General features: G+C 39.4%; 1 protein-coding gene across 1 annotated transcript; it reads right to left on the reverse strand.

Moving 5' to 3' along the window:
- Positions 1–2,962: 2,962 nt before the first annotated feature.
- LOC137605455 (lactase/phlorizin hydrolase-like) lies at positions 2,963–15,683 on the reverse strand. Its single transcript, XM_068330158.1, has 13 exons — positions 15,125–15,683; positions 9,238–9,881; positions 8,496–9,144; positions 6,710–8,263; positions 6,273–6,541; positions 5,870–6,160; positions 5,569–5,767; positions 5,084–5,274; positions 4,901–5,007; positions 4,530–4,661; positions 4,107–4,330; positions 3,432–3,668; positions 2,963–3,297 (listed from the first exon to the last, which is right to left on the reverse strand). Exons 1-13 carry the CDS (start codon positions 15,681–15,683, stop codon positions 2,963–2,965), a joined length of 5,391 nt encoding a protein of 1,796 aa, XP_068186259.1.
- Between the last annotated feature and the right edge of the window lie 461 nt (positions 15,684–16,144).

A 16,144-nucleotide genomic window follows, 5' to 3' on the forward strand; every position in this document is an offset into this window, starting at 1 on the left:
AGAGTTATCATTTCAAAGTGCTACATTCTTGATTGTTGGATAGGTTTAACCAACAATTAAAGGATGTGACTCCTGAGGTGGACTCAGAAACCAAAAAGAAAGCATAAACACAAAGACAAAGAGGAAAAAACTTTTAAAGAAAGAAAATAGAAGCAAAATACGACAAGCGTGCTTAATATCTGTTAAACTATTCGGTGGAAAACTACACAACAAAGTTATTTGGGAAGACGTGTCAACAATGTTTTGCTCTGTTCTTGAAGGATCTATAACTGTGACGCTCTCTTGTGGACATAACGCTTTACTACAAAAACATTCACATAAAGTTAGACGCTGTTAGATTATCACTAACTTCCGGTTGGGATTATCATATATTTTTATCGACGGAACAAATACGTGTTCGTCCCTCCAAAAAGCCACTAAAATTTTGTGCAATGCAAACGATGCAAACGGGAGCTAATAGTACTTAGCGTTTGAAGCAGTTTTACGTCTGAATCCATTTTAAGATAAGAATTGTTTAATTAAAAACCTGATCAAATATTCAGATGACTTGATTGTTGGTACGTTTTATTCCCTCTTGTGGCTAACGTGAGGAACTATAAATGCTTCATTTTTATTTTATCCCGGATGTAACACGATGCCAATGCGTCCGGATGAAATAAAACTTCGTAAATGTTAATGTTAATTTACATGCCCTAACAACTCAAATGTCATTATGTATTTCTTTGACTTGATTAGAGGTAACTTTTGCTTTAGATGAGCGAAATGATTTCAATATTTTCTTCAAAGTTGAGTGCATGGGACGCTTTTGGTTCAGATGCAACATGATGCCGATGCGTCTGAATGAAATATTCGAAATAAAACTTCAGAAAATCTTTTTAATGATAATGTTGGAAATTTCCATTTAACAATGGAAACGACCACAAAACACATCTGCTTACACAAACATAGATAGCACAACACTTGTCTATCTAGTTCTTGTCTATCACATAATTTTCTGAACACAAAAATACAGCACATAGATATCTGATACATGTGAGGCTGAGTCAGGCTGCTGGTGACTCAAGGCCATTGTACAGCCGCCCAAAAAAGGCTGCACAGCAGGGCAACTGGGTTGATTTTAGTTAGACGTGTGCATTAAAACAAAGTCAAAGTTCAGGCGTAAATTCACTGTTGGATATGCCAATCCATTTGTTGCACATGATCCAAAGTATGCAGCAGCACTCAAAAACTTAAAGCAACTGTTTAAACTTACAACACAAAACAATCTGTGACAACGCCACTTTGTCTCCCATGGTCGGAAACTGTTTGTCTTCCCCCTATCGCACCAGCCTGCAATCACCAACCCAGGAAGGTTATATTGGTTTCCATGGCAACCACCCACCAAGACAATTAACTGACAGATTGACAGGTTTGACATGACGTCATCAAAAAGGGGAATGACAATTGAGAATCATTTCAATGTAATGTGTTTAAAATAAAAGAAAATAACAAAAAGCATTTTGGCTCCAACACAGTCTAACCAAAACACTATAAAGATCACGGCCAATGACCATTCGGGGCTCTCCTCCAGAGGTTTGTTACTGCGTCTGTTGGAGAGCCCAGCGCTGGATCCTCACCAACTTGTAAACTGCTGAACTTCTTCAGAAACCCTTTTTATAATACCATTTGTCTGATTATTGAAGATACACCTCTCAACCGAGCTAGAGAACCAAAGAAGGTTTTGTTCAGAGCAAAACCCTAACATGTTCATCAGTTGCCTACAGGACAGTACTTTAGACATTTGGGTGAACCAAGAACCCCTAAGGAAAGAGTCTAAGTGTAAAAGTAAGGAAGTACAGTAGATCTATCAAATACTGGAGATAAAGGTTTATGACACTGGTATAATTCTGAAACTGAAAGACTGAATTTGAATACTTTCACACCTCCAGTTACCTATTTTCTTTGTCAGGCTCATTATTTTGATACTGATCAAAATAATATAAATGCAAAATTTTTAATTGAAAAATACAAAATGTTGTACAAAGTACACCCTCAATTCAATATTGATTATTTTTGGAAGTACACCCTCTCCAAAAATCAAATCAATCTCTAATTGATTTCCTGATTTAAAATGAATTCATATTCTTCAACAGTATTAGCTTTACTTTCACACTTTCCTCCTCTCATGAATTACTGTATTTACTTGGTATTCAGATAAAATGCGATTGCTCAGCAAAGTGTCCTCAGAGAAAATGATTTACTGCCGCCATCTACAGGTCACATATTGCCAGTGACGCGAAACATCTGCAGAAAATAACCCTGCAGTGTTTATTTCTCAACATAAAACGCTGAAGCAGCAACGATTACAAAATCACACTTTTAATTTAGAAACTCTTAATTTCCACAGAAACATTTTGTTTTTCACCACAATTTTGATTAAAGACATAAAAAAGGTGGATACCGGATCCTTCTGCTGGTTAAACGACAGAAATCCTTACGATGTTTTCCTTCTCCAGATAGTCAAGTTGGATCGTCGTGAATTTTTTTTGATTAACTTTGAGCCAACTTCCTGTTCCAGACAGCAGTGTCAAAATGACACATGTCAAAACATATGAATGTAATGTTACGGAGATAAGCCAATCACAACCAAGTAAATAAGCAGATGAAATATTTAATCTCACATAAAGAGATCTTTATTTTTTTTAGGCTTGTAAAATTATATTTTTAAAATAATAACAGAAGAAATTAAATTAAAATCATTCAATAAATTAACTGGATATCTCTTTATAGTTATCGGTGGGGAATCAGTAAGCATTCAAAGGTAGGTGTTGTGGTGCTTTATTTATGATGAAGGTTATTTATTCTCAGAGCCTTACAACACAGCTGTCTCAGATTGAAACATACTGAGTTTAATTCACCTAGTTCTAAATTATTCAACCATTGTGGGAACAAAGTATGTTTGATGAGAAAATATTTCATTCCCTCACATTCTTTCCATCTTAACAGATACCACTGCAGTTCTCTTTTGCTTCTTTCTTGTTGTCCTGAGCCGGTAAATGACAATCACGATCCCAAACACACTTACAAGAAGAAAGGCAAGGAGGACATTTAGTGCAACTTCTGCATCATCAGGCAAAAGCTCCAGACCCAAGAAATCCACTCTGTTCACAGGAGGTATTGGAGCAGTTGTCTGTACGTTGTTGTCCAGTGTTGTAATGCTGGACGTGGTTGTATGTACAATGTTGTTCGGTGTTGTCATGGTGGGGATGGTTGTATGTACAGTGTTATTCAGTGTTGTCGTAGCAAATGTGGTTGAAGCTGAAAGAAAATGAGAAGAAACAAATCATCTCTTTTTGTAACTGTTACATTGTGCATTTATCAGACTTCGTATCTGCAAGAGGAGGTACTTCTCTCCTAGTATAAACTGTTCATGAATCTGTGAATAAACTCACCTTCAGGCGTAGGATTCAAACAATCGTGGGGTCCGAGGGCTGGATCTGGAAAGCCGTTGCAGGAGATGATGGAGGCGTAGTGAGAAGCTGAGTTTTTAGGGACGCGCGGAAGGAGGGGGTTGGAGCGGTTCACATAGAATAGTCCAAATCGTTCCGAGTAGCCGGCAGCCCACTCAAAGTTGTCCATTAATGACCAGGCTGTGTAGCCTCTCAGATCCACCCCATCCAGAACATGAGCTCAAAGTAGATCAGTCATGACAACATTAGCATGGATGTACACATAACAAGTGCTTCTGAAAAAAAGTTAGCATTTCAGCGAGGTTTCGTAAATCTCTCATGTACAAACATACACTTTCGAAAAGGTCTGCGCTTTCAAATAAAGCTGATTATTGGAGGACCATTCTTGCTGACGTTATGCCTAATCACGTTAGAAAGAATGTCAGCTTCATATTTAATGTTAGTCAAAGCTGTTGTACCTTAACAAAACATGCAGCAGTGGCATGTTAAAAGGTTGGCAGGGTTTTTCTTGATAGATCAACCACGAAACCAACCAAGGTGTAGGGATGAATCCCATCTCACAAACAACTTGGCATATTTAGACTTTAAGTTGAATTCATAAATGCGATGAAATGTCTATAACTCCATGAAGTACTTGGCTTTCATTTACTGTCATACCTTTCAGGGCCTGGTTAATGTACTGTTCATAGTAGTGTGTCCTGTGGATGTCATTCAAGTTCACTGCTCCTCGTTCTGAGATCCCATTCTCTGTCACATAGACGGGAGGGTTTCCATATTCATCCTTGATGAACTTGAGGATTTTCCTGAATCCAAATGGAGTGATCCTCAACCAGAAGGAACCAGATTCAATCCAGGAGCGGTCATGCGTGACTCCAGTGGCTCTGGATGTTCATTAGACAGCTCAAAATTACTTATATATCTCAGATACATAAGTATTTCAGATACCGCTATATGTCATCTTAATGGGCAATTGAAAAAAAACTAGAGTTTAGTTCCTTTTTGTGAAACCTGTTCCTTGTGCATTATAGATTAAAAAAAACAACTCTATAATTGAGTGTTAGTTTCTACATCCCAATGCACCTGTCTCCTTCGTAATCCTGTTGCATTCCCAAATCCACTGGGTATGAAAGAACTGTGGTGTAATGGTTGAAACCAAAGTAATCATGAGTCCCTTTGATCCTATTGATTTCTTCAGGTGTGAACTCAGGAAGTCTACAAAAAAAGAAAAAAAAGAAATAAGGAGTGGTCTAATATTCATCAATATTTTGAAATAAATCAGATCCATGTCTTACAATCAAGTCATGCATTATTTAAACATGGATGTGTAAATAATGCATGACTGAATGACTATTCCCAGAGTTTCAAAAAGTTTATAGGAAACATATTAGAATTTTGTATATGAAATCCATCTGTATTCAGGGCTATTGCTGGAATAACAATTTTTCATTTACCGTGATTCAAGGAGACCAGCGGCAATGCTTCTTTTACGAATGATTGTTTTCATTAAGTCAGGGTAATCGCCATTAAAGATGGGATGGGCAAACCAGCCAATAAAAAACTGTAGAAAAATTTATACGTTTTATGTATAGATTCAAGTGTCAAACTCTGCACTGCTGTCAACAGTTACTTCTTACCTGTAAGTAGCGCTTGACTGCATCTACATCCTCATATTTATATGGATTCTTTGGCTCAGCCCAATCAGAATTGATGGTAATAGAGATGATGCCCCCCTGTGATGCTCGGTAATTGTCGTTGTAGAGGTGCCAAGCCTCAGCATGGGCTTTGATAAGGTTGTGAGCAGCAACATACTGCTTGCCATAAATGCCTGAAATGTTTGTTGACATTCATAATGATGCCTAGATTCCTTACACATCCAAGAGATCACAGGAAACAAAAACTACTCTGATTTTCCTTTAACTTCATGAAAAAGTTTGTATACATACTCTGATAAGCAAAATAGAAAAAAAGGCTTGATTTAAAATAGATGACATATTTGTCTTAGCAATCTGAAACTACATTTTGTATATTGATGATTGTGCGACTACATCTGGGGTACAGGAATGATTTCACAGCATATTTTGAATAAAAGTATTCAGTTGTCATTCACAAAAAAACAAACCTGGTGCAAACGTGCCATATCCATAGCCAAGATTGGCCACAATATATGGCTCGTTCAAAGTGATCCAGAACTTAACTTTGTTTCCCAATCGGCTGAATAAAACATCAGCGTAATCCCTGAATCTCTGAACAATGGTATCATTCTCCCATCCTCCAATTTGTTGTAAAGTCAGGGGGAGATCCCAGTGGTACAAGGTCACCTGAAAACGACAGAAAATGTGTCCACAGTTGTACAAACCACTCAACGCTGATGTATTTCACTGCTGGAGCCAAATTGTATCTTATCTAACAACACTGCCCACCTGAGGCTGAATATTGGCAGCTTCCAAGGCATCTAGTAATCTGTGGTAGTAGGTCAGTCCAGCTTCATTTACATAGCTCTTGGTACCATCTGGAAGCACTCTGGGCCAGGACACAGAGAAACGGTAGTGGGTAACCTTCAGCTTCTTCAGCACCTCCACATCCTTGTCAATCTTGTTGTAACTGTCACAAGCAATATCGCCATTGTCACTGTTGTCTGTTCTTAAAGGAGTATGAGCAAACTTGTCCCAGATACTCAGTCCCTTTCCATGTGTTCTCCAAGCCCCTTCAATCTGAAAAGAAAATTTTTGCCTCATAGCTGAGTATGTTGCATAAATATACCATAAAAATAACTTCACCACCCTACTGTACCGCAAGTATATTACATCACAAATAAAATCTTACCTGATAAGAGGCACTAGCAGTACTCCAGTTGAATGCTATTGGAAACTGTCCGTAAAGTACCTTCTCATCATCTGTTAGTGGAAAACCATTGTCCCGCACGACATGATAATAATAGTGGGCTGAGCGTTTGGGTGTCCTTGGACGATTTGGGTCAGTGAAGTCCACGTGGTGCAAACCAAATCCCACTTTGTATCCATTGAGCCACTCTAAAGAATCCATTAATGATGTGGCTATGTACCCTTTCACTTTTACACTGTCGAGATTATGAGCTGTTTAAATCAAAAAGGTAAAGAAAACTGAATTAGAAAGAATTCACTGAAATTTGTATATTGGTGATAGATTGTTTCTACAATGTCAGAAATATGGTGATTTGTTAAACGTACAGTACAGTAGATGTATGAGTCATCTAAGAAAATCACACATTCATATATAATTACCTTTTAAAGCCTCATCAACATAGGTTTTGTAGTAATAGACTCTGTCTGCATCATCAACTGTTGTGTTCCTGTCTGTAGCTACTCCATTCTCAGTAATGTAAATCTCTGGGTCTCCATACTCCTCTTTGATCCAGTTCAGAAGTCTTCTTAAGCCCCAGGATACAGCTCTCTGGTTGTTGATGGCAGTCGTTGGGAAATCACCTTCCTCTGATTTGGTCACATCCTGGTCATACTCATAAGACTGGGGTTTAAGTGGAGCTGCAACATGGCCTGATCTCTTTGTCGTGTAGTGATTTACACAGAACATGTCGGCGGTTCCCTGGATGAAGCTCTTTTCTTCATCAGTGAAGGAAGGTAGTCTCGTCTCTGGAAGAGCTTGGAGCTCACTTTTGTTTCCAATTTGCCACTTCATAGCATCAGGATAGTCACCATTTTTGAAAATGGGGTGTGCAAACCAGCCCAGCTGAAACTGCAGAGCACGGTCAGCAGCCACAACTTCACGGGGAACATTGACATCTTTAGGCTCAATCCAGTCAGCATTGAGAGCAATGGACACCCGACCACCCTGGGACTTGCGATACTTTTCATCATATGTGTGGTACGCCCTGGCGTGTGCTTTTATAAGGTTGTGTGCAACTCTGTATGGTGCCGTTCCTGGATTCTTGACGTTTGGTGGGATCTGTCCGAGGCCATATCCTGACCACGCAATTGTGTGAGGCTGGTTGAAGGTCATCCAAAATTTCACTCTGTCTCCAAAGGTGGCAAAGCAGAAGTCACAATAGTCATTGAAAATGTTTATCATGTCTACACTGTCCCAACCACCAAGTTTTTGCAGTGCTTCAGGGAGGTCCCAATGGTAGAGTGTCACCATGGGAGTAATGTTATACGCTCTGAGACCATCAATGAGTTGATTGTAGTAGTCAACACCTTTCTGGTTCAGGGAGGTTCGTTGACCATCAGGAAAAATCCTGGACCAGGACAGAGAGAATCTGTAGGACTTCACCCTCATTGCTCGAAGCATATAAAGGTCCTCTTCAAGTCTGTGATAGCTATCACATGCCACATCACCATTTGCATTCTCAGGAATACTGCCAGGTATATGTGTGAATGTATCCCAAATGCTGGGTCCTTTCCCATCAACATTCCAACCTCCTTCAATCTGGTAAGCCGAGGACGATACTCCCCAGCTGAATTCTTCTGAGAATGTGCCGTAGTGGTAGAGTTTTCTCTCAAAATTATTTTGACCAGAGAACTTCCTCCAAACACTCTTAGCTTGGGATGGGACGGTGGAAGGTGGCATTGAAGGACGTTCATTTGAAACAATGTTTGTCAGCTGTGCTTCATGAAAGAACGGTCTATTGGAGGAAAAGCCATTTTGCACAATAACTTTGGAGTAAAAGTAGGCAGACTGCTTTGGAGTTCTGGGTCTGTCAGGCAGATCAAAGTTGACATGATGCAATCCAAACCGTTCGCTGTAGCCTTGTGGACCTTCAAAACCATCCATGAGTGACTGGACTGTGAACTGCTGCACATTTACGCCATCCAGGTGTATAGCTGTTGAGGAAGTAAAGAAGTTCAGCTGCAAAATCTGATTCACCATAAAGTTATTTAATAAAAAGACTACAAATCAAATTGGCTCAATAGGATAAAGAAGTGAATATAATGGCTACACATACTATTAATCACAAAATGTAATATAACATTTGGATTAGCTTGTCCGACGTGTAAATACAGTTATATGAAATTAGAAGAGTATTTACAAAAGTAACTACTTGTTGCATTTTACCTTTGAGGGCCTCATTGATGTACCTCCTCATGTAGTCTATTCTGGAAGTGTCATTAAAACTGTCTTCACTGTATTCAGTCGCCATTCCATTCCCAGTTATAAGAATAGGCACTTTGGTAACATTCAAGTATTCTGTTGAAATGTAGTTTAGAAGTCTCCTGAGACCCCAAGGTGTAGAATAGATCCATTCAGAAGCTGTGGAGGACCAAGAAGGGTCAACATGTGCCTTGAAGTCCCCCACCCCCTGAGGACCAGGCGTGCAGCCACCATCACTGCTGTTCACCAACCGGGAGGTGTAGTGATTTAATCCAAAAAAGTCAGCTGTTCCATGTATTCTTTGTCTCTCTTCAGAAGTGAAAACTGGAAGTGTTGCTGGCGGAGAACTGGGGCACTCTGTTCTTTTCTGTTCTATCTGTGTCTTGAGTGTTGCTGGATAATCTCCATCCACAAATACGGGATGAGCAAACCAGCCCAGCATGAATTGCAGATAGCGATCCGCTGCTGCTATGTCTTCAGGTTTGGAGGGGTCCATGGGTTCAGCCCAGTCAGAGTTCAATGCAATGCCAACCTTCCCTCCGTGTGTCTTTCTGTGCTTGTCATTGTAGACATGCCAGGCCTCTGCATGGGACTTCAGGATGTTATGAGTGACCTAAAATTCAGAATCAATGTTCACATTGTAGATTGACTGTATTAGAAACATGACGATAGAGTACGCTTATTACGGTACAGCCCTTGCTCTCACCTGGTAGGAAGAAACCACATAGTCTTTTACTCCAGGGGGGTGCTCACCTGTACCATAACCAGCATGGCTCACCACCCAGGGGCTACTGAATGTGTTCCAGGTCTTCACCCTGTCTCCAAACCTGGAGAAGCAGAACTCTGCATAGTCCTTGAAGGCCTCAATAATGGAGGCATTGGCCCAGCCACCATAGTCCTGAAGTTGCTGGGGCAGATCCCAGTGGTAGAGAGTTGCAACAGGGTATATGCCAGAGTCAATGAGGGCATTTATCAGATTGTCATAGTAACGAGCACCTTTCTCTGATTGGCTGTCCCAGTGACCAGAGGGGAAAATACGAGCCCATGAGATGGAAAACTGGTAGGTTTCGACTTGAAGGCCTCGCAGAAGGTAGACATCATATTCCACCTTGTGATAACTGTCACAAGCTAGATCAGCTGTCTGATTTGCAAAAGCTAGACCGTCGTGTCCAAGACGGTCCCAGATGGTCTCTCCCTTTCCATCTTCTGACCAGCCTCCTTCAACCTTGAAGGACTCGCTGGAGGTGGCCCATTGGAAGTCATCAGGAAAGGATTCATTCAGGAAAGCATCTCGCTCAGAGGAGGACATAGTGGCAAAATGGTCCCATGTTTCATAATAGCCAACTGAGCCTGATGACAATTGACGGCTCTTTATGTTTTTGTCAGTTTTGCATAAATGACTGAAGATAAAAGAAGAAAATGTTGAAAAATAGATTAGGAACCTGGAGAATAATCCTAATATATTACTGGCAGTGACAAAGTCTGCTGTATTAGTACAGCAATTCCAATATACAGTGCCTTGTGAAAGTATTGGGCCCCCCAAGACATTTTTTGACATTTTGCCACATTTCAGGCTTCAAACTTAAAGATAACAAACTGAAAATATTTTTCAAGAATCAACAACATGTGAGACACAATCGTGAAGTGGAACCAAATTGATTCAACATTTTACATCATGATTACAGATAAAAAACTGAAAAGTTGGATATACAGAAGTACTGGCCCCCATTTCTCTCAGCTCAGCTAACTGACTCCAGAAGTTCCCTGATGACTTCTGAATGATCCAATATTGACCTAAATGATAACAATGACAAACAGAGTTACCTGTGTGTCATTTGGTCTTACATTTGCACAACCTACTTTTTAGTTTTTTTATTTCTAAACACAATATAAAATGTTGAATAAATCTGGTTCCACTTCACAATTGTGTCTCACATGTTGTTGATTCTTGAAAAATATTTTCAGTTTGTTATCTTTGAAGTTTGAAGCCTGAAATGTGGCAAATGTCAAAAAGACTTGAGGGGGGCAATACTTTCGCAAGGCACTGTATATAACTTGCTCACCTTTCAGTTCACAAACACGCACAAACTCTCATCCACTGTTCCTTAAAGTGGCATTAGTATATCAAATATAACAGTATATATTTTTTTCAGCTTTTACACTGCTCCCTTATTTTGAAATGTATTTTTTTGTGTTTTGTGCTCTATGCATGCACATAATCGTAGTTTCAAATCCTTATCATTGTGCATGAACAGGAGAGATAATAATTGCTCATCTGCATGCATTGCAATACCTTTTTAGGATAGAGTCCTCTGGATGTAACAGATCCTCAATGTCAAGTCCAAGAACCTCATAGTTTCCCTTGCTCAGAACTGTGAAATTATAAGAACATACCCAGATTGCTTTGTGTCATGAAATACTTCTTGTCTACAGCGACTTGTCATCACAATAGAAACCTTGAATCTGTAATGTTGAAGGAGGGAGAATTGATCATGGCCACAACGATGGCATAGCCAAGCTGGCACTGACAGAAGCTGTGATGTTTGACAGTGCTATTCATCGTGCTGCACAGATAACCAGAGATCGGATACCCTCACAGTGGTCACTGCCGACCACTCACATGTCTTCACCTTTGGTGGCAACACACCCCGTGGGAATCCTATCTTTGGTATGGTTCAACACAGAAACACTTGAATCCAAGACTTGCATGAAAGTAAAAAAAAAAAAGATTTGTATTGAGATGTGAATCAAATTAAAAATAGCCAGCCTAACCTAGAATTAATATGTGAATTTTAAAAATATTTTATTTACTTTTAAATCCCTGAATGCTCTTGCCCGGCCTTACCTCTCTGAGCTTCTACTCCCTTACGTACATGCTCGCTCTCTCAGGTCAGCTGATCAGCTACTCCTGAGTGTGCCCAAGACCAAACGGAAGCTCAGAGGGGACCGTGCCTTTGCTGCTGTGGCTCCTAAATTATGGATTAATCTGCCTCAACAAATCAGACAGGCCTCTTCTCTGTCTGTTTTTAAATCTCTTGTGAAAACCTACCTCTTCTCCTTGGCTTTTAACATCTAGATAGACACTGGATTTTATTTTATTTTATTTTATTTTATCTTATTTTTATTGCTCTGATTGTATGGCTTTTGCTTTTATCCATGTTTTATGTTTTTAATTGATTTATTTTACTTACAGTATTTGTGCCATTTTGTCTTTTATCTATAATGTTTGTTGTTTTTATTTATTCGTCTGTACAGCACTTTGGTCGACTGTGGTTTTTGTAAAGTGCTCAACAAATAAAAATTGGATTGTATTGGATTGGAATTTTGTCATACAAGACAATGGTACTCTCTAATGTTTTTTTTTAATCCAAGTGGATCAGCAAGAAACAGGACAGACAGACAGGACAGGCATAAAAGATCCAGGAAGGAACAAGGAAAGTTTGAAGTCATGGACAGAAGGTTAGTCTTTCAAACTGACAGGATTGGAACTGGTAAAGCTATGAATCAATGCTGGAATGTCTTGCATGAATACAAGGAATGATCTGGCAGTGAGTGTATGTGAATCAGCTGTCTAAATGGGAGGTTTACTGCAATCAGGAAGGCAGATGTGGCAGCGGGTGACTGGAGGTGGTTGCAGTTCTTGACCGTGATCCGCAATAGTTGATAGATTCTTTTTCTCTACAAGAACCCTGGCTCCAGCCAAGGATCGAAACAACAGGCCAGTTTATGTTGGGGTTGTGGAAATGGAGCCAGGGGAAGCCGTCAGCCCTTTTTTTGAATGGTGTTGATGTTGCAAATGAGTTGAAGGTGATAAAGTCTGTTGTAATGACATGTCCAAAAAAAATAAACTACTGTCAATAAATAAAGTACATATATAAGATGAGCAGTAATCTGACAGCACAATTCGGACACTTGGAGATTTCACTGACAGGATTGTGGCAATTGGACCCAGAATCAGGGAAGGGCTGCATGGGGGCTAATGGTAGCACTGTTGCCTCAGAAAGAAACAGAAAGATCATCCCAAGTTGTTCCAAGTTTAAATGTTCTCTCCATATCTGTGTGGGTTCTCTCAAGGGTCTCCTGCTTCCTTCCACAACCAAAAACCGCTTTATCCGCTGGTCATGGGAAGCTGGAGCGTATCCCAGCTGGCATAGGGTGTGAGGCGAAAACACTCCGGGCACGACGTCAGTGCGCCGTGGAGGCTTTGATGTAATTGTACAGGTTAATATAAAACTCTGAAATCACAATCTCTATCTATACTTTACTAATGACTGACAGTATTACCATTTTTTGGTCATTTTAGCACCTGGGAATTCATACCTTCTGATTTTTAAAAAATATAAGTAAAATAAAGCAAAAATTAAAATCAAGAAACTTTTACAATAGAGCTACTTTCACTGAAGTGCTTCTTGCATTTCTGTCTGCTGTGAATGAATAAATGCCCAGCTAATTATTCACTGGCATATTATCAAGTAGTTGTGGGGGTTTTTTTTATAGGAGGTAAGTTTTTCAAAGAGTTGTGTGATCATATACATTTATATGATCCTAGGAAATGCTTACAATTCACAGCAAACAAAGGAACTATTCTATTATTCTGTTCTTCTTAGTATAGATTTCACTTCTCTGGATTTGACTTTTTTGGTCATTACCTTTCCAGGTATTTTCACCAGACAGGAACCAATTAGGAGAACAGCCAATGGCGCTCAGCTCATAAAAAAGAATGGGTTTTCCACACTTTCCCTACAAGAACACACACAGTTACAAAGTTACAAAGGTCCCATAATACAAAATATATTAACATAAAATTTTACATACCAAAATATTTTGCAGCTCCTCGTCCAGATTTTGTCCTGTGGTGCAGTCATATTGAATTTTAACTGAGAAGAAATCGGAATTTTTCTGAAAAACAGGCAAATGTATGAGTGAAGCTCGAAAGAGTAGCCATGGTAAAATAAATTAAAGTAAAAATAGATTTTAATGTTATCTTTTTTGCCATACTGCTGCAGAACGCGGTCTTTAACGTCTTTAAATGCATCTTTAATTTGAATCTCTGTATGACAGGATAATCTCACCAGTAGTTGAGACTCACAGATGGTTTGGGCTTTAGTCACTTCAACTCCAACAGATATTCCTCCATCTGTAAAACAGTATTATTTCTCACTGTTCTGCTTTTCTTCGGTAAACAAGATCCCTCCCTCCCCTTCCATTCTCTCATCTTGAACTTTGTTACACATTGCAATCAAACACAGCTATTACTGCACATCTATCTAATCTTCCACACTCTGAACGCAAACACAATGGGGTTGATCAATTGTTCAGTCAGTGATAAAGCTGGACAAATTCTACAAAAGATCAGAGATCACTTCCAAGCTATAATTATTAATAACTTAATTATTTTAATTATTTATTAATAATTAATAAAAATATTCATTAATAAAAAATACGATAAAACCCAACCTTAAAAATATAAAACTAACATTATCGTCTCTGTTAGGACTAAGGGGAATCCGTGATTTCAATGTGCGACCAATGAAACTATATTAATTAGTGCTGTCAGGTGATTTAAAAAGATTTAAAAAATATTATTATAATCACATTTTAATCTAATAACTGCTAAAGGCCCCCAAATAAAGCATTTGAATTCTAGGCCATTACAAAATTGTAGCGCATGACTAATCAATAGAATACACCAAGAAGAGAAGATTTGAAATCCACATTTTTATTGGTTAAGTGTGCTTTATGAATGAAATTCAAAAGAAAAAAGGCCAAGCACATCAGCAAACCAATTGGGCCAGGTGCATTTCTCAAAAATGTAATACGAATACAGTTAAATAAAATAAATAAAATTCAGAAATAAAATAAGGCTGAGTCTCAAATAGGCACATAAGCAGACTCTCAATCAGAATGAATACTAGAGCTGACTCAATGCAGCAATTCACAATGAATAGTAGAACATGTCTCTAAATAAGGAAACTAAATAGCAAGATGCCAACAGGCTTTTCCTTTAAAGGGTGAGATAACGTTCAACTCTGTGTCCTTCACATGTTTTACATTTAAATGATACGTTAGTCTGGAGCTGCTTCAGTGATTTGATGATTCTCTTTTACAAAAGGTACAAATCACTGCATTTAGTCCCGTCTTTGTTCTCTTTACAAATAAACTTTCCTCCCAAAGGTCCCAGTGGTCTTGCCTCGCTCTCCTGTGTCGCATCCATCTCTGTTGTCAGTCACTCTGCTTTTGACTACTGGCGCAAGTGACGTAACTGCAGCCTACGGGTCCCTCAATGGGCCAAATTTATAATGCTTGCGCATTGACTTGCAACTCACGATTAATTGCATTAATTTTTATAGCACGTTAATTTGCAGCGTAATTAATTGATCTAATTAACGCGTTAAAGTGACAACCCTAATATTAACATTAAAAAAATCAATATAGATGAATATTAGCATGTCTTACGAATAGCAGAAAACATTCCTAAATAGGAAAAGACTGCAATATTCTCCATTACATATATGTTTGATGATAGCAATCTTTCTGCAGCTTTGAAATATGACCAGGTTTGACACATAATCCATTAGGTATTGATCTCTTACCTCTTTCCGGAAACATCTGATGGTAACAAAAGTGGGCTCGGGTGTGGGCTTCAAGAGCGCTTTGCAGCTCAGCATCCCTGAGCTCATCCAGGCTGCTCAGTGTCACCCAGGATTGTGCAAGCTGTCCGAACTCCCCAAACACAAACTCAGCATACTGCTGAAACTTCTCCACCACTTCTTGGCTTTCCCAGCCTCCATACTTCGATTTCAGAGTGTCCGGCACTGTGGATCCATGAAGGATGACCAGAGGCTGGAGACCAACCTCCTGTAGTTGTTCCAGCAGGATGTGGTAACAGGTAACCACATCCTGTTGATGCTGGCTGGAGAGGCCTGTGGGTAGTAGCTGAGACCATGACAATGGCAGTTTGAAATGGGTCACCCCCCTGTTCTTGAGGTACTGAAAGTACTGTCTGGAGCCTGGAGGTATTGGTTGACTGCAGTCAATGGTGGTTAATACCGGTCCATCATAGGTTCTGCCATTGTCATCTTTCACCTGTTTATTGATAATGGGACCTGCAAGAAAGAAGGGCTGATGATGATGATCGGGTTCCTGGCACATGCACCCATAAAAGGGGATGAAATACAGACAGAGAAATTTGCTCAGTAACCACATTCTGGCGGAGCGTGGGGAACTGAACGAGACGCTGGATGGCTAAGCTTTTATAGTTATGCTGTTTGCAAGTGTTTGACCTCATGTTTCATATTACACTCCTGTATACAGCGGTCGCTGTACTTTATGATGGGTTTGTTAGGTGTGGCCACAGCCTTGAAGGCTTCTGATAACATATAAGAGGTCAAAAGCGAGGACCAAGAGATTTATGACGTGTCAAAAAATACACACAAAGGTCAAGGAGGAAATAACAAAACTCCAAAGACAACTACCGGTATATGTTTAGTGTAAAATTGAAGTGGATTACAGACAGTAAAATTTGTGTGTTAAAAACCGTGAAATTATACATCTAACCAAAATGAAAATAATTTTTTGAAAGGCACACATTTGTTTTTAGTTTGGTTGGCTCA

This window comes from Antennarius striatus, chromosome 12 (assembly GCF_040054535.1).
Source record: "Antennarius striatus isolate MH-2024 chromosome 12, ASM4005453v1, whole genome shotgun sequence".
NCBI lineage: Eukaryota > Metazoa > Chordata > Actinopteri > Lophiiformes > Antennariidae > Antennarius > Antennarius striatus.